General features: G+C 37.4%; 1 protein-coding gene across 1 annotated transcript; it reads left to right on the top strand.

The window, feature by feature from the left end:
* The first annotated feature begins 508 nt into the window (after nt 1-508).
* Nucleotides 509-18,901, top strand: LOC145639073 (BTB/POZ domain-containing protein At1g30440-like). The gene is made up of 5 exons (XM_081690204.1): nt 509-1,071; nt 7,268-7,423; nt 14,301-14,370; nt 16,135-17,352; nt 17,952-18,901. The coding sequence occupies exons 2-5, from the start codon at nt 7,365-7,367 to the stop codon at nt 18,489-18,491; spliced, it is 1,887 nt and encodes a 628-aa protein (XP_081546330.1). The 5' UTR covers nt 509-1,071; nt 7,268-7,364; the 3' UTR covers nt 18,492-18,901.
* Nucleotides 18,902-25,178: the final 6,277 nt, after the last annotated feature.

Below are 25,178 nucleotides of genomic sequence, written 5' to 3'. Positions count from 1 at the left end.
GGGGTTTGGACAGAGGTTACTCGAGGGGTTCACTCGGTCAAGGGTTACTTGGTCAGGGGTTACTCAGTCATGGGTTACTCGAGTTAATCGATCAGTAGTTAATTGATTTCAATCAAGTGTTACTCGAGTAATTCGGTCAGAGGTTACTCGGTCAGGGGTTACTTGAGGGTTCAATCAGGGGTTACTCAAGGGATGAGTTACTCGATCAGGGGTTATTTAACTTGATGAGGTTACTCGAGTTACTTGGTCAGAGATTACTTGAGTTACTCCTGACTGAGTATTGTGAGTGCATTACTGCAATTTATTAAGTATGAGAATATATTAACATTACTTGTAACAATATTTGTTTAGAATGCCTTTTATATTCCAGCCAAATCACAAAACAATAATAAGGAACTAATAATACAATTAAGTCAATGATGCTTTTTTGTTTTTAAGGAAGAAAGAGAACTAGATTAGATAAATATAATAAACATGAGTGACAGATTGTATACAAGTAACACCACCATGAAAACTTTAGTACCAAATACTCTCTGTCCTAGGGTTTCACCCGATTTCCCCCTTTTGATTTTCTCTCTCCTCCATTGAAGCATTTTACGAGCTCCATACTCCATTTAAGATTGATGTGTTTTTTCGTTCTCAAATTCTCCATTAAAGCAACTAGTGAGCTTTAATTTGTCTTCTCCATGAAAGTGTACTCTCAATTCTCCATTAAAAGCAGCGTTTGAGTTTTTCTCTCGGCGTGGTGAGCTTGCTCTCTCCTTCACTGAACCGACTATCACTCCTCCATTGAAGAAGCTTTTGAGCTTTCTCTTGGCCTCCATTGAATCAAATTTAATTTGACAGTTTTTTTTTTGGTCGAAATTATCAGTTGTATATGTTTATTTTTCACTAAAAAATTAAGTTGAACTACTTCCCTTAAGCTCCATACTCGGGCGGCTTTCTTGTTCTGCTCCACAACTTCTCCTTCCTCCTGCATAGCTTCTCCTCTAAGCATTGCAATCAGCATTGCTTTTGGATCATGAAGGATGTTTTGAAATTCAGCAAAAACGGTTCTATCGAGTTGTAAAGGTGCGTAAATCTTCCAATTAGGGGTCTTCTAATTATCCCTTTTCTATTTAGTTCAATAAGAAGCTTAAAATTCGAATTAAATTTTTGTTTATTGTCAGTTACTTGATTAATTTCAAATCAAATTGGATGATTAAGAACTAAGAAAATTAGGTTTCATGAATAATTTCGATTTAATCAAAACGGAGATGTGGTGGTCGGCATGAGGTGAGGGCAGTGCTGCTTATTGTGGTTGTTGGTTTGCGGTGGGGAAGACGGTGGCAGAGGTGCGGCTGTTGCAGCAGGTGGCTGCTTGCGCTGTTGGATGGTGCGAGGAGTAGGGGATTTGCTGCTGTTATTGTTGTTGCCAGCGGTGAGGAGGGAGGGGATGAGGCTGGTGGATGCTAGGTGGCTGCAATGTGTTTTGCTGTTGTTTAGAGGTGTCATTGTTGTGTGGGTTGGCATGAGGTTTGGTGTGCAGGGTTTGAGGTGGCAGTGGAGTTGTGGGCTGGAATTTGGGATGTCTTTTGTTGATATGATTGACTTAACTTACTTGACTAATTGTCATATTTCATCTAGATACTAATACTATAACCTGGTGTATTGTGTACTTATGCTGCTTTCTCGGTGTGAAGTGTGGTATGCTAGTTGCAATTTATGATATCTCATGGGCAGATTTTGGTTTTGATTCAGACTTGCTTTTTTGTTTAGATTTTAGTATCTTTGTTCAATTATATTTAAGTATGAAGCTTATATCTTTTTTTTTTTTTAATTATTATTTAAATAACTGAATAGGTGATGAAAGTATAGCCATATGTGCTGATATTAGGTTTCATGAATAATTTTGATTTAATTAAAATGGAGATGTGTTTGTTGGGGCTGTTGTCAACCTAGTGGTGGTGTTGTGTGTTTACACTCATTAGTTGGTTTAATTTTGTTAATTTTGTCGGTTGTTCATCTTCAGTTTTGCGTTAATATTGTCTTTCAACTAATGTAAGAAGGTTTCTTACATGGTTGCTTGTTTTAGCTCTCCTTTAAAACCAAGAGTTTTTCTTTTGGTATGCATTTGTCTTTCTATTAAATTTTGTCACAGGCTATCTGGTTGGAATATTTCCAACTAAAAAAATGGTATCTACTTTAGTTTGACAAAAACTGTTGTTATGTCTACAATTTATTCTTTAATTTGCTTTGCTCCTTTGGTAATATATACGAAGTGCTATCAATATTTTTTTATATGTTGTGATAGAGAATTGAATTTCCAATGTTCTTGTGGTTGGTAAATAAAATAAATTAAAGATCGACTTAGATTGGTGCGACATGATCTGATAATGATTTATACTGTATGAAATATTGATATTGTTAGCAGAATAAGAGTGTATAAAGAAAAAAGTTAAAAGAAAGAAAGTTAAACTTTACAGGGGCGTTGCTTTGTAAAAAGCTTTACTTAAGAGATGGAGATTAGCTATTGTGTAAAAATTAAGTCCTCTAATTTATGTCAGAGAAAATTGAGGAAAAGGTGATGTTACCCCATTATGTGTTCCTACTACTTATCATCACCAGATAGAGAGAAAAAGAGATGGAGAGAAAAAGTATGGCTTGAGTAGGCTGGCTCTTCAAGTAACTAGCATAACTAGGATGTCTAATATGTACCCATGTTGCACAGAGGTCACAGCAGAACTAACTCTCCTTGATGTTATTTTGTGTTATTTCTACTATAGATTTCTACTAGTGACTTGTTTGAACAAAATCAAAGTTCCTAGAGCCAACGGTGTACATTTGTAGTTGAAATTCTGCTATGTTTGATCTCAGAAAAATCTGTCATCAATATGTGAGTTCATCCTACAAAATATGATAGAATGCTCTATTTGTAGGAACAACTTGCTAGGTCTGCTATGATATATGTTAATTTCTTTGTTTGATCTTGTTAAAACAATTCAGTTTCAGGAATTTATGTCTGCTAACATTCATTTTGATTAAGGTTTAACAGTTAAAGATTTTAATTGGGTTACACTAGCTGAGTAAATGTGTGCTGCAGTTAGTTTTGATGTTAGAGAGGTATGACCATTAGGGGAGTAAGTAAATGGTTGATTCTAATAATATTTCAGACTAAAAAGTTCTCTTAGGCTAGAATTAAGATATCAGTTAATAGTTTATATGTTAATTTCTTTGTTTGTGACTCGTTTTGTGAAGCATTTTGCTTTTATCGTAGTCAGCAATGCCAAAATGGTTAAGTAAGAGATGCCTAGCTGATCTTATGCTATATTTTCTTCATAGATTTTCTCAGTGACATAGATTATTGGTGTTTTCATGCATATGTGGGAGGCATGTGATATAATTGTAATTGAAGACGGCCATATCCCTAAAACTGAGACCCCCTAAGCGTTTTGGAGTACACATGGAGTCCCAGTTCCACCACTGAACTTGGTTCTTGCCCTCTGTGCTTTCCCACCAAAATGAAATTTACTATTATTTTTAAAAATAAATTAATTATATTATGAATGGATCATATATATTAAAGAACTTTTAAAACTAAATTTTATAATGGAAATAAAACCAAGTTATTGTATATTGTTTTTTTTTGAAAAAGTTATTGTATATTGTTAAAAGTTATGATTAATTTTGTATACATGAAATATTAGAAGTATATCAATTATAAAACTCTACACATTATATGAAATTTTTATGTTAAAAAATGTATCTAAAATTCCCTTATTTATCATATGTTCACAATAATACCTACTTCCGTTTCTATTTAGTTGATACGTTCAATTTAGGCACACACATATTGTAGAAAGGAGAGAGAATGAGAGAAAACGATAAAGCAAGTGGAGACACTAGTAAATGTATGGTATAAAACTTTCCCAAAAAGGAAACATGTTAACTAAAAAAAACTTCCTTTAAATAAATACATGTCAACTAAAAAAAGGAGGTAACGTGATGCGACACTTGACGAAAAACTGGAATGCCAAGTGTCGTTGTCGCATGACCAAGTTTTGAGATTTTGTTTTATTTATTAGTGATATATTATGATATTTATTAGATTCGTCTAATTCACTCTTTCATTACATTTCATTTGTCATTTCACTATGTATATGCAAAATAAGAAGAAAATAAATATAATTGTATTTTTAAAAATACAATTTTTTTTTTTTGAAACAAACCCACAAGGGACTTGGATTAATTTAACAGATCATTCGAAGATGCAATCAAAATATGATTCGGGATTACATCTTTCCACACTCTTCGACCAATCTCCCATGATTGAAATCTTTTATGATTAGAAAGTGTGAAATTATCCTACATAATATGAGAATTAACCTAGTTATCTATCTATCTATACTATATATTAAAAGGCGTTCCTAATGAAATTTAGGTGTCACGTGACATCTTCCTCGATCAACCATGCAAGTCTTTCATTTACGTGCTTAAAAGTATGGTGTGTACCAAATTTGAACCCACAACCTTTAAGTTTTAAATGCATAGTGTTAGCCACTAAGCTATTTATATGTTGTATGTCATTCTATTAAAATTAAATATAAATAAGGAATTCAATCATGAAATTAATACAGTAACTTGGGGCATCGCCCGGGTTTAAAAACTTGTTGTACAAAGTAAAACAAGTACTCCGTAAAGTATTTGAATAAAAAAATGGATCGAAGATTAATTTAGTATCAGTTGTGTGAGTTATCTAGAAAACAAATACTCCCTCTGTTTTTTTTTTTTTTTTAATTTTTAAATGCATCACATTGATAATTGCACTATTCATCACATTGATAATTGCACTATTCACATACCATGATTGACTTAATTTTTTCACCTCTAAAATATAAATGTTATTATATGATAGTATATCATTAGATTAGTCATAATGTCTAGTTTCATAATATAATTTTGCTGCAGTTTTTACTACTCGTGATAGACAATTAAAGATATTAATGGTCAAATTGTGTCTCGGCAAATTTACCGGTTAAATTGATGTATTAAAAAAAGAAAAAAAAAACAGAGAGAGTAATCCTACATTCCTACTCGTAGTAAAAACTACTCCCATAGTAAAATATAATTTGAAACGCTTAGTAAAAAGAATCTAAGCAGCAAATTTCAAGAAAAACATGAGTACTGATGAGGTCAAAAACCCTCCACATGCTCACCCAAAAAGGGAGATTACACTATTTTTTGGAAGTTATTTTTCCAATCTGCCATTAATACACGCATGTTCAAGTTTTTTTTCCCCTCAGCTTTAAGGTATTAAAGGTCCCTTTCCTTGACCCTACAATTATTACCCTTTGTAAATCATATTTAATTCGTCATTAGAAGCCATAAAAAGTTACAGCAAAACGCTGTCTCTTTGTTCCCTTTATACTTTAGTACAGTTTAGTGTAATGGTTAATATCCCCCTTATTAAGGTCCAGTTTTGTAATCTTCTGCCTCTTGCTCTTCTTGTGCTGGCTTTTTTGTTTTTTTTGATTTTTTTTTTATCCTTAATTAATTTTGAAGGAAGAATCTTTGAGGAGTAAATAACACTTGATAGTACTGAAGAATCTTTGAGGAGTAAATAACACTTGATAGTACTAAAATTTGCAAAAAATTTCACTTAAGGTATTGAAGTTTCAATGAAGGTACTCAAACCTTCAATACAACTGGTTTTCCCCTTCTTATTCCTTAAAAAAAAACAACAAATTAAACAACCTGGGTTTTTGTTCAAAACATCTCAAATTTAACAACCAACAAACAATTGAATCAATTTCTCTCTCCTCAATTCAACCCCGCCAAAATCTTTATATGCTCTAAGCTGAATTTCAATGGCAGACAAGCAGCTTGTACTCGTTGTTGAAGGGACTGTGGCTTTCCGTCCTTATTGGCAAACCATTGTTTCCAATTACCTTGATAAGATCATCAGGTTTTTCGCTAAATTAGGGCGTTTTAATTTCACTTTGTTGTTGCTCGATTGAATTTTTCTGTTTAATTTTTTGTTTTGTTCGAGTGTAATTTAGGATTTTATTTTGTTGAAAATGATCGTGATGGTGTTTGTGTTAATTGTTGGTTGATTAAATTATGGTTGATTGGATGAATTGCGATTTTGAAACTGTTTGATTTGTGTTGTTTTACTAAATTGTTGACTGTGTTTGGATTTTGAGTGAAATTAGATTATGCTGCTATGCTGTTTTTGATCAAATTGAATTCAATTTTGTTGTGAATGAATGAATTTTTGTTATTTGTTTTTTGTTTTGTTTGAGTGTAATTTGGGTTTTGATTTGTTGAATACGATCATGATGATATTTTATGGTAACTATTGGTTGATTTAATGATGGCTAATTGGATGAAATACGATTTTGGAACGGTTTGATTTGTGACTTTGTGTTATATTACTAAATTGTTAATTGTGTGGATACTGAGTGATATTAAGAAGACTAGATTATGCAGTAAGGCTATTTTGATGATATTTTTGGCCTAATTGAATGAAATAATGTTGTTTAGCTTGTATGAGGAATGGGTGTCATGAAAGCAGACTAGATTATGCAGTAGGCTATGTCAATAGTTTTTCACCAAGGAGAAGTACATGAAAGCATATGACTTTCTGCTTGAGATGGTCCTCAAGAATGGCCACAAGCATATGATTTTCCTTGAATTTTTGGAACTGCTGCGTGTGATTTTATGGCAACGAGGAAGAATATACATGGAAGCAAGTAATTTTGAAGGTCTAATGACTAGTTTGTAACAACCAAAATCATTGAACAACCCAAACATTAGTACCTTCTGGATTTATGTCAGCATTTTTTTTTCCTTTTTTTTTTTTTTTTTTTTTTTTTTTGCAAATGTTTACCTGTTGTAGTAGGTTACTTATGGGTTGAGTACTTTTATTGAAACTTTTGAAACTTCAGTACCTTAAGTGAAACTTTTTGCAAACTTTAGTGCTCTAAAGTGTTATTTACTCAATCTTTGAGGTGTTGACCTAATTTCTGTGTGTGTGTTTTTTTAATTTATTTTTTCTGGGTTGTCATGGTAAGGTAGGTTAGTTATGGTTACAGATTTGGGTTTTGCTTGTTTAAGCAGTTTGTTTTGTGATTGGAATGAACTGGGTTTTGCTTCTTTACTCGTTGATTTGCTCAAATTTTGGCTGATTTTACATTAAAAATGGGTGATTTTGTTGAGGTTAAGGGTTGATTTTGATGCAGAATTGCTTATTAAAGAGGCTACATTTGATTCTGTGTTGAAATTTTAGGTTTTGGCAAATTTGATTTGAAGGTTGCTTATTTGTGTTCTCTGAAGAAGGGAGCAAGTTACTGTCACTTTGATTTTTGGACTGCATTGTGGAACAAATGGCTTGTGTGAAGTTGGGATCTAAGAGTGATGCATTTCAGAGAAAAGGGCAGGCATGGTAATAGATTCTCTCATTTTTTATTTCTGTTTCATTCTATTTTATTCAATGCTTTGATGTTATTGCTGTTATAATCCCAGATTAGCAGCCTCTTCGGGTTAGGAATATTAGGATTAGTGTTACTTCATTTTACCTCAAGTATACGTGCTCGATGCTTGATACCAAGACTAGGGCAAGATAGAATGAATAATGCATTATCATAAAATGTTTGTATATGACACTTTTAATCAAGCTAAAGTAATTGTCAGGGTTGTGATGAATGTTGCTAGTTTGTTCGTTTTGTCTTGGTGATGTTTCGTATCTATATATGTTTCTAGCATTTTTCTTAAGGGAAGAGTGTTAAAAATTGTAACAGAAGAGTAGGTAGACTGATAGATAAGAGGAATATAATTGTTTCTCTCTAAATCAGGCTTTTTGTTAAAACTTGGGCTTATTGGTTGTTAGTGGCCTTGTATTAGGGCATACTGTGTTTAAGACTTCATCATGGTGCTAAATTATAAGCTATGTCATCTCACCTTTTATTTTGTTTTATGTATCTGTTTGGACTCTCAGGCTTGTGGGGATTGAGATACGAACTAGCTAACTATCTAGTCTTTGTGTAATTATATGTAAGCTTCTTGTTAAGTAGGGCTTACGTTTCAGAAATGCTGTGTCCTGTGTCCATATCTTTAGATAGCAATTTGGCAGTATGACACTGATATCCTTGTGCGAGTAACACAGACTGTTGGTCTTAGATGACTCTGCAATAGATCAGGCTAGCCCATCTAATCCGATTCAAGTTTATGTAAGGAAAAGGCACAAAACAACAAAAGGGAAGGAGCAGTAGAAGACAAAAGAGGATTTTCTTTGGTTAGTGGGTACGCAGCCACATGGCAGAGTATGACAGGATGCTCTGAATTCTAGGGCAACCTGGGAAAAGGGTGACTGAGTATTTAAGGGGAAAAGCAGGGTTTTGTAAGGGTATGCCGATTTTGATGTCATCTTTAGTCTGATAGGAGCAGTAGTATTCCTTCCAAGATTCTATCTTTATTGTAATTGCAGTAGTAGTAGTAACCCTGTAGTAATCTTTCATTATTAATTAAATACCCTCAAGCTTTCCTCCTACATATTCTGTGCTGGTGCTTGTGATTGCTGTGTCATTGGCAGGGTGAGTTGAGTCCATAGCAATTGGTATCAGAGCATTCGATCATGGTGACCCCGACCCTAACCCAGCGAATTGATGCAACAGATGAGAAACTTGGAGAGGTCGATTCCCGATTACAGGCCATTGAAGGGAAGTTCGACTTACAAGAGTCACACCTTAAGAGCATTATGGAGAAGCTTGGAGCACAAGAGGCAACCGTTGAGAGGGCGACTCAGGCAGCGGTGGTTGGTGTTCTGGAAGCAGAGAGGAAGCGGTCTGAGGAGACACTGGCAGAACCACATAGAAGAAAGAATAGATAGATTCCGGTTGGAGCAAGAGAGGTTGGCCTTAATCGAGAGGGAAAACAATCAGAAATTTCGCGAGGAAATGAAGAGAACGACGGCGGGAGTGCCCAGACCACAGCCACAACCCATCTTTCACTCCGTCCTCAACTTGGACGGTGACAACAGTCAGATGCAGGGGGAGAACGAGCCTCGTAACACCCCAGTGAGGAACAATCGGGGTTGGCGAGGAGAAGGAATGGGAGAGGAGGACCAAAACGACCACCGCAACGGAACGGGTGGCGGCGGCGGACACTGGAAACATCGGAAGCTGGAGATGCCGCTGTTTGAGGGCACTGACCCGGATAATTGGGTCTTGAGGGCGGAAATGTTTTTTGAATTCTACCGGTTAACCGAAAGGGAGAAGCTTGAAGCCTCCGTGGTAGCCATGGATGGTGCAGCGCTCAAGTGGCTTCAATGGGAAAAGAAGAGGCGTCCGATTGGAGGCTGGGTGGACTTGAAGCAGAGGTTGCTGTACGAGTTCCGTCCATCTCACACCGGGTCCTTGTACGAGCAATGGTTGGCGGTGGAGCAAACGGGGACGGTGGAGGAATACAGGCGGAAATATATAGAGATGGCAGCTCCCTTGGACGGTGTACCCGAATCATTGATGTTGGGTCAGTTTATCAACGGGCTACGGAGTGAGGTGAAAACGGAGTTACGGCTTCTGAACCCGTTCAACCTAGAAGGGGCCATGGAATTAGCTGGGCGGATAGAGGAGAAAAATAGGGTGATCCAGTCCAAGAGATGGAGCCCAAGCTTCTCAAAGGCGGGAACCTCAAGTTGGCCGGCCCAACATGTGGGAACATCTCAAATACCCAACAAAGTTGGTGGGTCAAGCCTGGTGCAAACATATGGAGTGCCAAATCATACCAACCCAGCGAAAAGTGGGCCTCATCCCATCGAGTCACACGCGTCCGTTAATAAGTCCAGCTCCATTGTAAATACTCAGGGGAGAAATTCGAATTTCACGAGGAGGCTGACAGACGCAGAGATGCAAGAAAAGAGGGCAAAAAACTTGTGTTTCCGATGTGATGAAGCTTGGCATGTGGGGCACCGGTGCAAGAGGAGAGAGTTCAGCGTGCTCCTGGTGGCCGGCGAAGAAGAACCACCAATCGAGGAGGTGGAGGAAGAGAGCGAAGAAGAGATACAAGTTTCGCTGTGCTAGGTCATCGGAATATCCAATCCGAGGACTATGAAACTTCGGGGAAAGGTGGCCGGAAAAACCGTGGTAGTCATGGTGGACCCCGGGGCGACCCACAACTTCATCTCGGTGCAATTGGTGACGGAGTTGGCCTTGCCGATTTCGAAAGGAGGTGAATTTAGTGTGGCTTTGGGTAATGGCGAGGTAATTAAGGGGTGTGGGGTATGCAAGGCAGTCTGACTACAACTAGACGGTGGCATTGCTGTGATAGAGTTCTTACCCTTGGAGTTGGGAAGTGCTGATGTCATACTCGGAGTACAGTGGTTGGAGAAATTGGGGGCGGTGACCACGAAGTGGAAGACACACGTTATGAAGTTTCGAATGGGTGGAATGCCAGTCACTCTAACAGGGGATCCTTCCCTTGAAAAAGCGCAAATTACTCTAAAAGCTATGATCAGAAGTTTGGTGAAGGAAAAGCAGGGAGTGTTAGTTGAGTTAAGTGAGTTGACGAGAAGGGAGGGAGGAGAAGTAGTTGCCGTTCCTGACGGACTTATTGCAGACTTTTCAGGCAGTGTTTGCGATGCCCGTGGGCCTTCCACCGCAAAGGGCACACGAGCATTCCATCGTACTCAAAACAGGGAGTGACCCCATAAGTGTCAGACCATACCGATATCCCCAGATACAAAAAGATGAGATCGAGAAATTGATTCATGAAATGCTCCAAGCCAGCATCATTCGACCCTCTACTAGCCCTTTCTCAAGCCCCGTGATACTTGTGAAGAAAAAAGATGGGAGTTGGCGATTTTGTGTAGATTACCGTGCCCTAAACAAGGAGACGGTGCCGGATAAATTTCCGATTCTGGTTATCGATGAGCTACTAGATGAGTTACATGGGGCTAGATGGTTCTCGAAGTTGGACTTGAAATCCGGTTATCATCAAATTAGGGTGAAACCGGAAGACATACACAAAACGGCCTTCCGCACACATGAAGGGCACTTCGAGTTCCTTGTTATGCCGTTTGGCCTAACCAACGCCCCGGCCACCTTCCAATCGCTCATGAATGAGGTCTTCAAACCTCACTTGCGGAAATTTGTTTTGGTGTTTTTTGACGACATGCTTGTGTATAGTAAGAGTGAGGAAGAGCACAAGGAACATGTGAGGGTAGTGTTGGAGTTATTGGAGAGACATGAGTTGTATGCAAATTGGAAGAAGTGTGAGTTTGGGAAGGAAGAGGTAGCCTATTTGGGTCACGTGGTCTCAAAAGATGGGGTAGCTATGGATATGGAGAAGGTGAAAGCGATCATGGAGTGGCAAGAACCGAAAAACATTAGGGAGTTAGGGCTTTTTCGGTCTCACCGGGTACTACCGGAAATTTGTGTTTCGTTATGCTCAAATCGCGGGACCTCTAACTTCGCAATTGAAGAAGGATAATTTCGGGTGGTCTAGTGAGGCGGCTCAAGCGTTCACAGCCCTTAAAAATGCGATGGTGACAGCCCCAGTGTTGAGGATGCCCGATTTTCAGTTGGAGTTTGTTGTTGAGACGGATGCTTCGGGGTATGGGCTTGGGGCCGTATTGATGCAACTAGGCCAGCCTATAGCATATTTTAGTAAGACTCTTGGGGTAAGGAATCAAGCCAAATCCATTTATGAGAGGAGTTGATGGCGATTAGTTTGTCAGTCATGAAGTGGCGGCATTATTTGTTAGGGAGACACTTTGTCATAAGAACCGACCAACAAAGCTTGAGATTTCTTACCCAACAACGTGAAGTAGGAGGGGAGTATCAAAAGTGGATGAGGAAGTTGATGGGCATGGATTTTGAGATACAATACAAGCCCGGACCATCCAATAGGGTAGCCGATGCTCTCTCTCGGAAGGGCAGCAGTGAGGCTCAGTTGGGAGCCTTGATTTCAACACAGGTTGTACAGTGGGAAGAGTTAGAGAGAGAGATTTCAGAGGATCCTTGGCTCAAAGGCCTTCGAAACAATCTGGCAGCAAACCCGGAGGGGCAAAAGGGGTTTTTTCTGGAGGGAAATCGAGTGCTGTACAAAGGGCGTGTGGTTCTGCCGAAAACTTCTAAGTTTATTCCAGCTCTTTTGGGTGAGTATCATGATACTCCAACAGGGGGTCATGTGGGAGAAGTGAAAACGTACTTGAAGCTTGCAGTGGAATGGTTCTGGCCAGGAATGAGGAAACGCGTGGGTGAGTATGTGCAGCAATGTGTGGTTTGTCAAAGGAGTAAGACCTCACAACAAGGGGCGGCAGGGTTGCTTCAGCCATTACCCGTGCCGGAGGCGATTTGGGAGGAGATATCGATGGACTTTATTGAAGGTCTTCCGCTTTCAAAAGGGGTGGATTCGATCTTGGTAGTGGTGGACCGGCTATCCAAATACAGCCATTTCATCGGCCTTAAACACCCTTTTACAGCTTTGAAGGTGGCTGAGATGTTCGTGAAAGATGTGGTTAGGTTGCACGGGTTTCCACTTTCAATTGTCTCTGACCGAGACAAGGTCTTCCTAAGTAATTTCTGGAAGGAGCTGTTTAGGTTACAAGGAACGCTCCTCAAGCGTAGTACCTCATACCACCCCCAGACCGACGTCCAAACGGAGGTCGTGAACAAAAGCTTGGAGACCTACCTTCGTTGTTTCACCACTAATCAGCCTAAGTCTTGGTCACAATGGTTGCCGTGGGCTGAGCTTGCATACAACACCTCACCACACACCGCTACGAAGATGACACCATTTAAAGTGGTATATGGGAGGGATCCTCCGAGGCTATGGAAGGTGAAAGGACAGACCACAGTCCTAGGTAATTTGGAAGAAGGGTTGAGGGAGCGCGATTTGATTTTAGATGAGCTGAAGATGAACTTGAACCGGGCCCAGCAGCTCATGAAGGGATCAGCAGACTGTAAGAGAAAGGATGTGCCATTTGAAGTTGGGGATATGGTATTTTTGAAGCTGCAACCTTATAGACAGAGGTCTCTGGCCAAACGTCCCTTTGAAAAGCTTGCAGCCCGCTACTATGGACCATTTGAGATATTGAATCGCATTGGTAAGGTGGCTTATCACTTGAACCTGCCTCAGGAAAGCAAGGTGCATCCTGTCTTCCATGTTTCCCAATTGAAACAGGCTGTAGGAAGCCTTCCAGTTCTGCCCACCTTACCCAGCCAACTCACTGCTGACTTGGAGCTAGTGGTAGAGCCAGAAGAGATTTTGGAAGTGCGACAAAAAGGAAATGGGGTGGATCCTAAGGTCGAGGTGCTGGTTAAATGGAAAGGGTTGCCCACCTTTGAAGCGACTTGGGAAGAGTTTGAGGCCCTGGATCAGCGTTTTCCTCACTTCCACCTTGAGGACAAGGTGTCTGTCCCCGGGGGGAGTATTGCAATAGATCAGGCTAGCCCATCTAATCCGATTCAAGTTTATGTAAGGAAAAGGCACAAAACAACAAAAGGGAAGGAGCAGTAGAAGACAAAAGAGGATTTTCTTTGGTTAGTGGGTACGCAGCCACATGGCAGAGTATGACAGGATGCTCTGAATTCTAGGGCAACCTGGGAAAAGGGTGACTGAGTATTTAAGGGGAAAAGCAGGGTTTTGTAAGGGTATGCCGATTTTGATGTCATCTTTAGTCTGATAGGAGCAGTAGTATTCCTTCCAAGATTCTATCTTTATTGTAATAGCAGTAGTAGTAGTACCCTGTAGTAATCTTTCATTATTAATTAAATACCCTCAAGCTTTCCTCCTACATATTTCTGTGCTGGTGCTTGTGATTGCTGTGTCATTGGCAGGGTGAGTTGAGTCCATAGCAGACTCATTAGTTGCGGTGGTGGAATTCATGTCATTAATGTTAATTGGAAGAAATAAGGCTAAATGTACGATATCAAACAAAAAAAAATGTAGCAGAAAATGATAATGGACGAGTTGTTTTTGAAATGAGAGAGAGGTCAATGAGCAAAAGACTAAAAGTGACTGTTTCAACTTCAAACCAAACTGTCATATCTGACTTGAGAAATTTCATTCTTACCAATGTTTTGAAATTGTTGTTAATATGTGCTCCATTGCCCTCAAAATTACTCCATTGTGGTGGACATATATTTTCTATATGCCTCACAGAGCCTTAGCTAACTTATGAACTTATATCCACAACTCAAGAAACTTGTTATTGTTTGCATAATTGTATGAGCAGCGTCTGCCATTGGTTCTCGCATATAAGTCTCCATTTATATATCAAGTTTGCCATCACTTTGAAAAATTGCTCTCTTTACCACTTACAGGTTCTGCACAACTGGTCTTCCAAGCGATATTGTCGTTGAAGTTGGAGAAATGTCTTTCCATCTCCACAAGGTAATTTGCACCTCTTTTCTTCCTTTTCTTTTGACAATTTTCCATTTAATTTAATCAACTTGCCATTGATGAAAATCTCTGTTTGCCAGTTTGCTCTGATGTTTAACTGTAATATGTTTTTGTTGACTGTATGATAGCTTTAATCTGTTTTCTCTACGTAATATTCTGAGAAGTTTTAATCACATAAATAAGATGGTTTACTAGAAAAGATGATTTATTGCAGAGGTAGTTTATAGGATCGAGATAAATTCAATGAACCTTTTCGTTGTTATTACTACCTCCATTGGAGGAATTTAAGGGTGAAGGAAGTGTCAACCAATACATTGTAGCTTGCTTAAGCATTTAATTTTGCTTATTTTTTCTACAAAATGTACTGTAATTTCTTTCTAAAATAAGACGAGCTATGCAGTATGCTCTACCATGTCAAAGACATATTATGTACAACCTTGAAAAATACTTCGTAATTATTCAACTTTTAACCGTGTCAATTTAGATCTACCAATCATAAAGCCAGGTTGAACCAATAATATAGGTAACAAAATGGTTATAAGAAGTCAAAAACAAGACAAGAGTTTATATTTGGGAAATTATTGTGTTTATTTCCTCTCTTTCATTTAGCCTTTTTTGCAACATGAAACTTTTAGTTTTATATATATTGTGCAAAAATATTTGACTAAAATTCAATGTGCATAAATTGTAAACATAATGTGCACTATTCTGTTTCTCGAGAAATTGAAATTTTTTATTAGCTCAAAAATAAAATTAGCACATTTAGTGGAAAAAATATGCACATTCAGTTTAAAATATACAGACATTCATCTCTTCTCATAGTAAGAAACTCCTCATGAACTGTACAAACAACTAATTTAATTTTGCAATATGCACCAACCTTAAGTTGTGGTGCTCAAGGATTCATCTTTATTGAGTAAGGATCAGATATGAGTAGGTTAACTTTAAGTTCTGGATAAATACAAGGTTTGGGATCAAATGCCATTTCTCTTTCTATATAGTTGGCATAAATATACGAGGAAGGTGGCTAAACCATTAATGTTCTGATTTAATTGTTTAAAAATATTTTTCTGTCCATTGTGAGTTTGTTGGAAACCATCTAAGTTCAAGATTTTTCAATTTTTCATTTATCCATTTGAGGGAAAATTTGCTTCTAAGCTTGCAATCTTGTTAATGATCTTACACTCTATGTCCATAGTTGTAAGTTGTTAACACCTTCTTCCTTTTTTCTCGCCTAACAAATATACCATTATATTTAGATGAGCTAATAGCGTACCAAGAAATCACATGATTATTGCAGAACCAAATATCTGTTATGCATTACTGTTCGAAAATTAAACAGAAAGATGAATTTGCAGTTTTGATTTTTGACACTTGCATAATCTAGTTTATGCTGATAATGCAATCATGCTAGATGCATCATATGTGGTTTGGACTAGGCTATATGAGCATTGATGTAAGCATTTCCATGTTATTTTTATTGCATTCTTGGTAGTGAACTTTAAGATGAAACTTATAATGTTGTTTTTGCTTCATGTCGTTTTATTTGTTTATTTGTTAATTTTTTTTTGGGAATTTCTTAGGTGGGTTATGAGATTTTGATGGGTTTGCGATTACGTTTGTAATGTATTCTACATAGTTTTGGATGGATTATTACGTATTGCTGTGAAAATAAAAGAAAAACAAAATTTCAACATTTATTCTATTTTTTTATGCCATAAGTCCCATGAATATTTCACAACTTTGCTGCTACAGTTTCCTTTACTCTCACGGAGTGGTGTCATGGAAAGATTAATTGCTGAAGCTGTTGAAGGAGAAGAGGGTTCTGTTATAAGCTTGAGTGATTTGCCTGGTGGAGCTAAAATGTTTGAACTTGTTGCAAAGTTCTGTTATGGTGTGAAACTTGAACTTACATCCTCAAATGTTGTATACTTGCGCTGTGCTGCTGAACATCTTGAAATGACCGAAGAGTATGGAGAAGGTAATCTGATTTTTCAAACAGAAACATTCTTAACTCAAGTGGTCCTCAAAAGTTGGAAAGAGTCTTTGAGAGCTCTCCAAACATGTGATAATATACTTTCCTTTGCTGATCAACTCAACATTACAAAGAGATGTATTGAAGCATTGGCTGTCAAGGCAAGCACTGACCCCAATCTATTTGGCTGGCCTGTTGTGGAGCGTGGTGGCCCAATGCAAAGTCCTGGTGGCAGTGTTCTATGGAATGGCATTAGCACAGGTGCTAGACCTAAAAATTCAAGCTCGGATTGGTGGTATGATGACGCTTCAACTTTGAGCTTCCCTCTTTACAAGAGGCTGATATCAGTCATGGAATCTCGGGGCATGAAATCAGAGATTATTTCTGGATCCATTGCTTATTATGCTAAAAGATATCTACCTGGACTAAACCGGCGGCAAGGTGATTCCAGCTCCCGTCTTGGGCCTCCATCTATGTCAAGTCCACCGTCTGAAGAAGATCAGAGGTTATTAGTTGAAGAGATTGACCGATTGCTCCCCATGCAGAAGGGGCTTGTCTCAACAAAGTTCCTTTTTGGCCTACTTCGAACTGCCATGATACTTAGAGCAGATTCAGCTTGCATATCAACCTTGGAAAAGAGAGTTGGAATGCAACTTGATCAAGCAAATTTGGAAGACCTTTTAATGCCCAACTTTTCTTATTCTATGGAAACTCTATATAATGTGGATTGTGTACAGAGGATTCTCGAGGATTTCCTCATCATGGATCAGGCAAATGGGGGTGCCTCCCCTTGTTCCATTGATGATGGACAATTGATAGGCTCACCTTCTTTGACCCCTATTACAATGGTTGCTAAATTAATTGATGGGTACCTTGCTGAGGTGGCACCTGATATTAATCTAAAACTTCCTAAATTTCAAGCCCTTGCTGGAGCTGTTCCGGAGTTTGCAAGGCCCTTGGATGATGGCCTTTATCGTGCTATTGACATATATCTTAAGGTAATTTTAAATAGTTACATACTTTGTATCTATTTTGTTGCATCTCTTCTCATGGAATCTGGTTCACCTGTTGATTATTAATCAAAGTACCCTTTTCAGAAAGCATTTTCCCTCTTTCACCCTTTGGCAAAACTCATAGATCACCTCTGGCCTTGGGTGTTAATAGCCTTTAACTTCAAAGGCCAATGCAGTTACAATGTTGTACAAATTTACTCATGTCCATCCTAAGCCTTGTGAGAGGGACCACCTTAAAGAATCATCAATTTGTATGCTATCTTAAGTTGTTATAATTTTAGTACCCCTAGCTTTATTGGCTTTTGATCCTCCTTTGCATAACCCACCCCCACCCAAAAAAAAAAAAAAAAAAAAAAAAAAAAAAAAAAAAAAAACGAAGAGAGTGTTGAAAGTTGAAGATCTGGTTATGTTCTCAGTACAGTCCTTATTTATCGTTTCCTGTATTCTGGCTAATTACCTATTAAATTTATTCTTTCTTTCCTGTTGTGATCTGTCTCCTTATCAAGGTATTTGTAAGTTTGTTTATATTCATTTATACCGTGCCCTATCTTCTGTGTGTCTAATGATGATTTTGTTATATGTAGTCTCATCCTTGGTTATCAGAAGCAGAGAGAGAACAATTGTGTAGGCTAATGGATTGTCAGAAATTATCCTTGGAAGCTTGTACACATGCCGCCCAGAATGAGAGGTTGCCCCTAAGAATAGTAGTACAAGTCCTCTTCTTTGAGCAGCTCCAGTTAAGGAATTCAATTGCTGGCTGCTTTTTGGTTTCAGAGAATCTTGAAGGCTCCAGACAGTTGAGAAGTGGCGTTGTTGGATCCAATGAAGGAGGTTGGGCTACCGCAGTGAGAGAGAATCAGGTATTGAAAGTTGGAATGGACAACATGAGAATGCGGGTTTCTGAGCTCGAGCAGGAGTGTACAAACATGAGAAATGAAATTGAAAAACTTGGTCGAGGTAAGAGTTCAAGTGCTTGGGGAAATGTGTCCAAGAAGTTGGGTTTCAGGCTCAAGTCTCAAATGTGCAGTGCTGAAGAAGGGTCAGTCAGTAACCAAAGTAGTGTTGTAAGTGGAAAAATTAAAAAGTTGAAGGAAAAGCCAGGGAAGCACAAAAAGAACTTGTAATTTTTCTCCTCTTTCTCATCCTAGCTGCTGCCTCCATTTCTACCAATTCCTTCATTTATTTTTGGAAGCCCGATCAAATTTCACTGCTAACCATCTTTCTATCTCTTGAACTGGAGCAGAATCTCCCAAATTGTGTATTAGTGATTCTACATTCCTTTCCCATCTTTACCAGTGACCACGTCTTTGTAATGAAGTGGACTACATACATACAAGCTGTATTAAACTTGTTGAGCTACATGTGCATTCTTCTTAGGACATCTATTGTAATGAAAAAAAATCTGTTTCTGGTAGTGCTAGTTGATTAAAGCTTGTGATATAATTTTGCTACATTTTGAGGACGAGTATAGCTTGTATTTGCAATTGGTTGCTTGAAACTGTTATTCCACAGCTTTTAGCTTGTTGCTCCGTCATCTTTGTTTCTTTTTTTTTTTTTTTTTTTTTTGAAAGGTCATCTTTTTTTTCTTAGGGTGTTGCATTTGAGTGCAATTTTATGTGATGATCTCCAACTGAAGTCTGGGGACAAGCTTGTTCTTTTGATTACTGTCTACTGCTTGATCCGCAATATTGCATTTCAGGTCAGCAAGAATTTTGTTTACATAGAATACTTGCTTTAGGTCAATAAGAATTGATCGCAAGAATTTGGTTTACATAGAATGCTTGCTTCAACGTGGTAAAAAAACAACTTGATCAGATCAAGAATAGTGATATCGTCAGCTTGTCATCCATGAAGGTTGGTGGGGCTGAGAATAAAGATAAGTAGGTCTGCAACCAATGGCATCAGTTATGATAGGAAGTACGGAGTAGTTGATTAAAATAAGTTGTAGGAAAAATTGCAAGAAACCACATTTTACAACACTCTTTTTGTGAAAAATTACCTTGTAAAAATTTTCTTGTAAAAGCACACCTAAAACCAGAATTTTTTTACAAGATAACACTTTAGGCCAGTTTCAGGGCATTGACCCTGTTTTCCGGTGTTGACCCTCACATGAGGGTCACGTGTTCAACCCCTCCCTCTACAAAACCACCAACACCATAGCATATCCAACTCCAACCGCCGACACCACCACCTAGCCACCACTAGAAGCACCTCTCAACCGCCGACATCACCATCCATCAACATAGCTACTGTCACCGCACACCCAAATCACTTTAAACCCACCCACCTCCAAAACCACCTAAGTCCCACCCAAATTCTCCTGGAAAAGTGTATCCTCCCCCAAAAACCAATAGAGAGGAGAACAAAGGATAGGTAGCAGCCCACCCCCCCTTTTCCCCAATAAGAAACCCTAGGTCTAAGGTAAATAAAAAATCCAACAAAATTAACAACAAAGAATCAATTTATCAACTTTAAAAACTTACCTACCTCAAAATTAGATTAATTGAAGTTGTTCTTTACAGGAATTTGAGCAAATAATGAAGTTTTCCTCTGCAATTGAAATATTCAAGGGTTGCTAGGAAGAATAGATGAGAGAGAAAGTCTAATTGGAGGAGGAAAATGGTAAAAAAAATAAAAAAGAAAAGGGATTTTTCCGGTGGGTTTAGAGTGATTTGGGTAGGCGATGATCGCGGATAGGTTGATGAGTGGTGGTGTCAGCGGCTGAGAGGTAGTTCCAGTGGCGGCTAGTTGGTGGTGTCGACGACCGGGATTTGTTAGGCAACGGTGTCGATGGTTTTGAGGAGGGAGAGGTTGAGCACGTGACCCTCACGTGAGGGTCAACGCCGGAAAATAGGGTCAAAGCCCTGAAACCGGGTTAAGGTGTTACTTCGCAAAAAAATCTGATTTTAGGTGTGCTTTTACAAGTAAATTTTTATAAGGTGTTTTTTTCACCAAAAGAGTGTTATAAAAGGTGGTTTCTTACAATTTTTCCTAAGTTCTATGACATCTTGATAAATTTTTGTTGACTCGAATGAACAATACAAGAGAGGGGGGAGGGGGGTGAAATGGTGAATTGTATTGTAGAGGAACCAGTAATTTTTGCGGAATATGTAAAGAAACTAAACGAAAAACTTAAAGTGCAAAGAGAGATTTTACGTGGAAAACTTCTTGGCCCTAATCAAGAAGAAAAACCACGATCACAAGGGATTTTAAACTCAACTCTTAGTTATAATAGGGCAAACAACCTATTACAATCTAAGACTCTAACTCAAGTTCCTCTACGAACTTAAGTTCCCTTCAACTGATCCCTGAACACTCTCAACTGTCTCTTTCTCTTTACTTCACTCAAAGCTATAAACACTTTAGAGTTTACCCAAACTCTAACCCAATACAACTCAAGATTAAACTCTAATACTAAGTACTAAGAGTCTAAGACACTCAAGGACTTAAATGATTATGACTCTTTTTGAAAACTTATAGATTGTAATACTCAAGTGTGATTTTACAATAGAAAAACAAAGTCCGATCTATTTATAGACCAAAAGAATAGTTGAATAAGCCGTTACTAAGCCTCACTAAATCACAACTTTCTTAAAGCTAGGAAGTGTGAGTAGTGGCTGCTTGGTCAACAAGCAAAACCCAACTTACAGGAAGTGGTTTTACTGCTTCCTTAATTTTCTCAACTTCGTATACAAATCAAAACACACGTTCAAAACTATTTTCTAAAAAACAGATTTTCCAAAAGATAAGTTTTAACAAATAAGAAAATCTTTTAACCAAAAAGATATTTTATAGAAAAGATATTTCACGAAATTATTTGCAAAAATAAAATAACCAAGTTAAGATATGGAAAATAAACCTTTATCATATAAAATAAAATCCACTTAATTCCTATTAATAATCAAAGTACTTAGCATAAACATAAGAGGCCTAAAATACAGATTGAATAAATTAGACTTCTTGAACACTCTTTGAAGCTTCGATTCTGGAGCTTCAGTTCCTCACTCAAGGAACTTGTCTTCTAATTGTCTTCTTTATCCTTCTTTAGCAGACTTCAAACCTTGTTTCATGCTCCTTTCTTACTCTAGAAATTCGTAGCATAGAACTTGATTCAACAAAGAATTTGTCATCAATCACAGCTAAAATAGAAGGATAAACTATAATGAATTTGCTTAGGTTTCTTTTAGTCATCATTCAAACTCAGGGTCAACAATATTTCCCCTTTTTGATGAATGACAAACCTAAGAAAACTCCTAGTAAAAAGAAAAACAGAACAAAAGAAATAAGTAAGTGAACTAGAAAATAATATATATGGAACTCGATATACCTCAATATATTGATGGATGGAGAGCTTGTCAACAATTGAGTTTGCCTTTCTTTTACCCCTTTTGTCTTTCACCAAAGTGAATGCACACATATAAATCTAAACACAACACCATACTAAAATGGGCAGTGTCTAAAGCAAAGAACAAAACACATATAGGCAGAAATAGTATGATCATAATTTGCAACCAAAATACCAAAACTCTCAATGAGAGTGATGATTAAGTTTGCATATCCAACATTTAGATGATTAGTAATGCAGTGGGTGAGGTGCTTTATTACGAGGGAGGGAAAGTTACTTTGTATTTTTTTTCAAGACAATTCATGAGCATAGCATCAAGGTGAAGCCTCGTGCCTATGCTGGGTTCTGGGAACAATGCCTAGGTGTGCAAAAAGAAACAACAACTTTTGAATGAGAGAAAACAAGTTATGATTAGTCTGCACCTTATAGATTTTTCCACCAATTGAATCCACAATAAGTTTAATCAAAACTTCATCGATACTTAAATCGGTTGCACCTTTAAAATAGTCATCAAACCCCTCATTTGGAGTTCCAAAGATTGCACTCGGATAATCAGCATCAAAACTAATTTTGCAGTTTTCACTTTAGAGATGCACACACCATTTCATTTTTAAAACTCACTCAAAATTCTTTCAAGGGAGCATGAGAAAGCACAGTAACATAACTTTCACTAAACAATTGCACCCAATTTTGAGCTTCAAGAATTTCAAGTAATTCAAAGTACTTACTAACTTTGCACCAAAGCAAATTAATACAAAAGCCATGGATGGAACGATCAGAGCTTGCTTCGATTCTTTTGAGGGCTGGAGATTTTTCCTCTTGAATTTTTTCGCCCATTTCCTCCCAGCCTGGATCAGCAAGTTCCTCTTCTTCAAGCTTTTGTTTCTTCGATTCACTTTGAGCAATTGGCTTATTATATGGTTTTTCGGTAATGGTTTTGGTTAAGGTTTCTTGCTCGATGTCCATGGGTGAGTCTTTAGGTGGTGTGGTCTGAGTTTTTGACGATACATCCATGGGTGAGTCTTTAGGTGGTGTGGTCTGAGTTTTTGACGATACATCCATGGGTGAGAAAGGTGAATATGAGAGACGAAGGATATATTTGATTGAGTGAGGAGGTGAGGAACAATGACTAGAATTTGGTTGCATTTTATATGGGAAGGAATTTTAAAGGGTAAAAGAAGTTGGTGGAATTGTGTGGAAGGTGAATTGAATGTGTTAGGTGTCGTTTGAAGAAGAATGGTAAATGCTTCTCACTTGGTCTTGATCACAACTTTAATAAATGTGATTTGAAGTTTAATGGGTCTAGGGTATTTAAACAAAAATTTCTTGATAAATTTGAATTTACAAAATTAAATATTTGAAAATATTTCAAAATCAGAATAAAGAGATAAGATTACATAGATAAATTAATTAACTAACTGGCTAATTATTTTGAAAGATAAAACAAATCTTATTGAGGTAGGATTTTGCGGAGGAACTTGGAACAAATCAACATAGTTTGTTAGTAACATAGAAATGCTTAATGCGATTTGATTTCTTCACATAAAACCACAATCTCATATGCAATGCTATACATTCTAATGCTCATGACTATGTTTTCATAAATTCAAGTTGTGTAAGACACATATGATGCATACAAGATTGACTTATACCTTTTGAGGAGGAACTTGAAGTCTTCTTAACTCAATTGTATCATGACAAGTTCCATACACATCTTTTCAAATTTATCCTTGCTCAAAGGCTTAGTAAGAATATCAGCAATTTGATTTTCAGTATCACAAAAATCTAATTTAATCAAGCCTTTTTCCACATAATCCTTAAGGAAGTGATACCTTATGTGAATATGTTTCACACGAGAATGATGAACTGGATCTTTTGAAATGCATATGGCACTGGTATTATCACAATAGATAGGAATGCAATCAAACTTCATACCATAGTCCCTTAATTGCTGTTTTATCCAAAGGACTACAAGATGCAACAGCTACGTACTCAGCTTTTGCAGTTTATAAGGCCACAATATTCTATTTCTTAGAGCCCCAAGAAACTAGACATGGCCCGAGGAACTAGATCATTCCCGAAGTACTTTTTGTGTTCACCAAATCTCCTACATAGTCAACATTTGCAAAACCTTTCAAGTCAAAAGTGTCACTTCTAGGATAGAAGAGACAAAGATTGTTAGTTCATTTGAGGTATCTTAGGATTCTCTTAACTACAGTGAAGTGAGACTCCTTAGAATTTGATTGAAACCAAGCACATAAGCCAACACTAAAAGCAATATCAGGTCTACTAGCAGTTAGATAGAGTAGATCCGATCATACCTCTATATTTGGTTTGATCTACACTAGTTCCTTATAGATCTTCATCCAATCTTGTGCCAGTACCCATAGGAGTATAGTTATTTTTTGCTTGATCAAGGTTGTAATTTTTCAGTAGTTCCTCGACATATCTTTGTTTGTGGATTGCAATTCCTTTTTTTGTTTGTTTGATTTGAAGTCCAAGAAAGAAATTTAGTTCTCCTGTTATACTCATCTCAAATTCACCACTCATTAAATCAGCAAAATACTTGCACAAGATTTCGTTAGTTGCTCCAAAAATAATATCATCAACATATATTTGAACAACTAGTAAGTCGATTTCTTCATATTTCAGAAATAAGGTTTTATCAATATTTCATATTTTGAAATCGTTTTGTAGAAGAAACTTGGAGAGTCTTTCATACCATGCTCTTAGTGCCTGCTTTACACTACTACAAAAGCCGTTGTTTTTCGACGCATATTGAGATTATTTTCGACGCCAAAAAGCGTCGAAAAAATAATTCTCGACGCTTCTAAAAAGCGTCGAAAATAAGTGAGTCGAGAAATTTCCTCGACGCTTTTTTGTGTCAAGAATCTCGACGCTTTTAAACGTCCAAAATTTTATATGAAGCGTCGAAATATTGTTTACGCAACGCGCCATCAGCAACCTTGGTGACGCTTTTAAGTGTCTTTATTCCCAAAAAATGGCGACGCTTTTATGCGTCATAAATTTCTTTCCCTAACTTCATACTTTTGTCCTTGCCATATTATAATTAATACTTTCCTATGGATTGAGAAAAGTCATTGAATAAAAATATCTGGTGTTAGGAAAAAAAACAAATACTATTTAATCGAACAAAAATAATATTTTTATTGCAAATCACTAGTGTACAATATTTCAATTAATGAATTTTTCATTACAATATTTCAAATCATTGAATTTTTCATTATAACTGATAATATTTTTACATCACTATTTGAATTCAAGAGTTGTATTCCTTGATAATTGAGTATTGTATCCGGTAAGCAACATCACAGATTAGCATAAAGACGCACTGCTGAGGAACATGGTGAATGGCTGCAACAAGCAAATATAACAAATTAGAACAAAGTAACACTTAAGAAAATAAAAATTAACTAAAAAAAAAATGAAACACGCTTAAGAGAGT

Source organism: Chenopodium album, chromosome 7, assembly GCF_948465745.1.
Source record: "Chenopodium album chromosome 7, dcCheAlbu1.1, whole genome shotgun sequence".
In the NCBI taxonomy this organism is placed as follows: domain Eukaryota; kingdom Viridiplantae; phylum Streptophyta; class Magnoliopsida; order Caryophyllales; family Amaranthaceae; genus Chenopodium; species Chenopodium album.
This window is presented reverse-complemented; position numbering and strand designations above follow the sequence as displayed.

Coding starts and splice junctions, on each gene's coding strand:
- LOC145639073 (XM_081690204.1), top strand. CDS start 7,365: ATGGCTTGTGTGAAGTTGGGATCTAAGAGTGATGCATTTCAGAGAAAA. Junction 14,371..16,134: donor TGTCTTTCCATCTCCACAAG/GTAATTTGCACC, acceptor TTGCTGCTACAG/TTTCCTTTACTCTCACGGAG. Junction 17,353..17,951: donor CTATTGACATATATCTTAAG/GTAATTTTAAAT, acceptor TGTTATATGTAG/TCTCATCCTTGGTTATCAGA.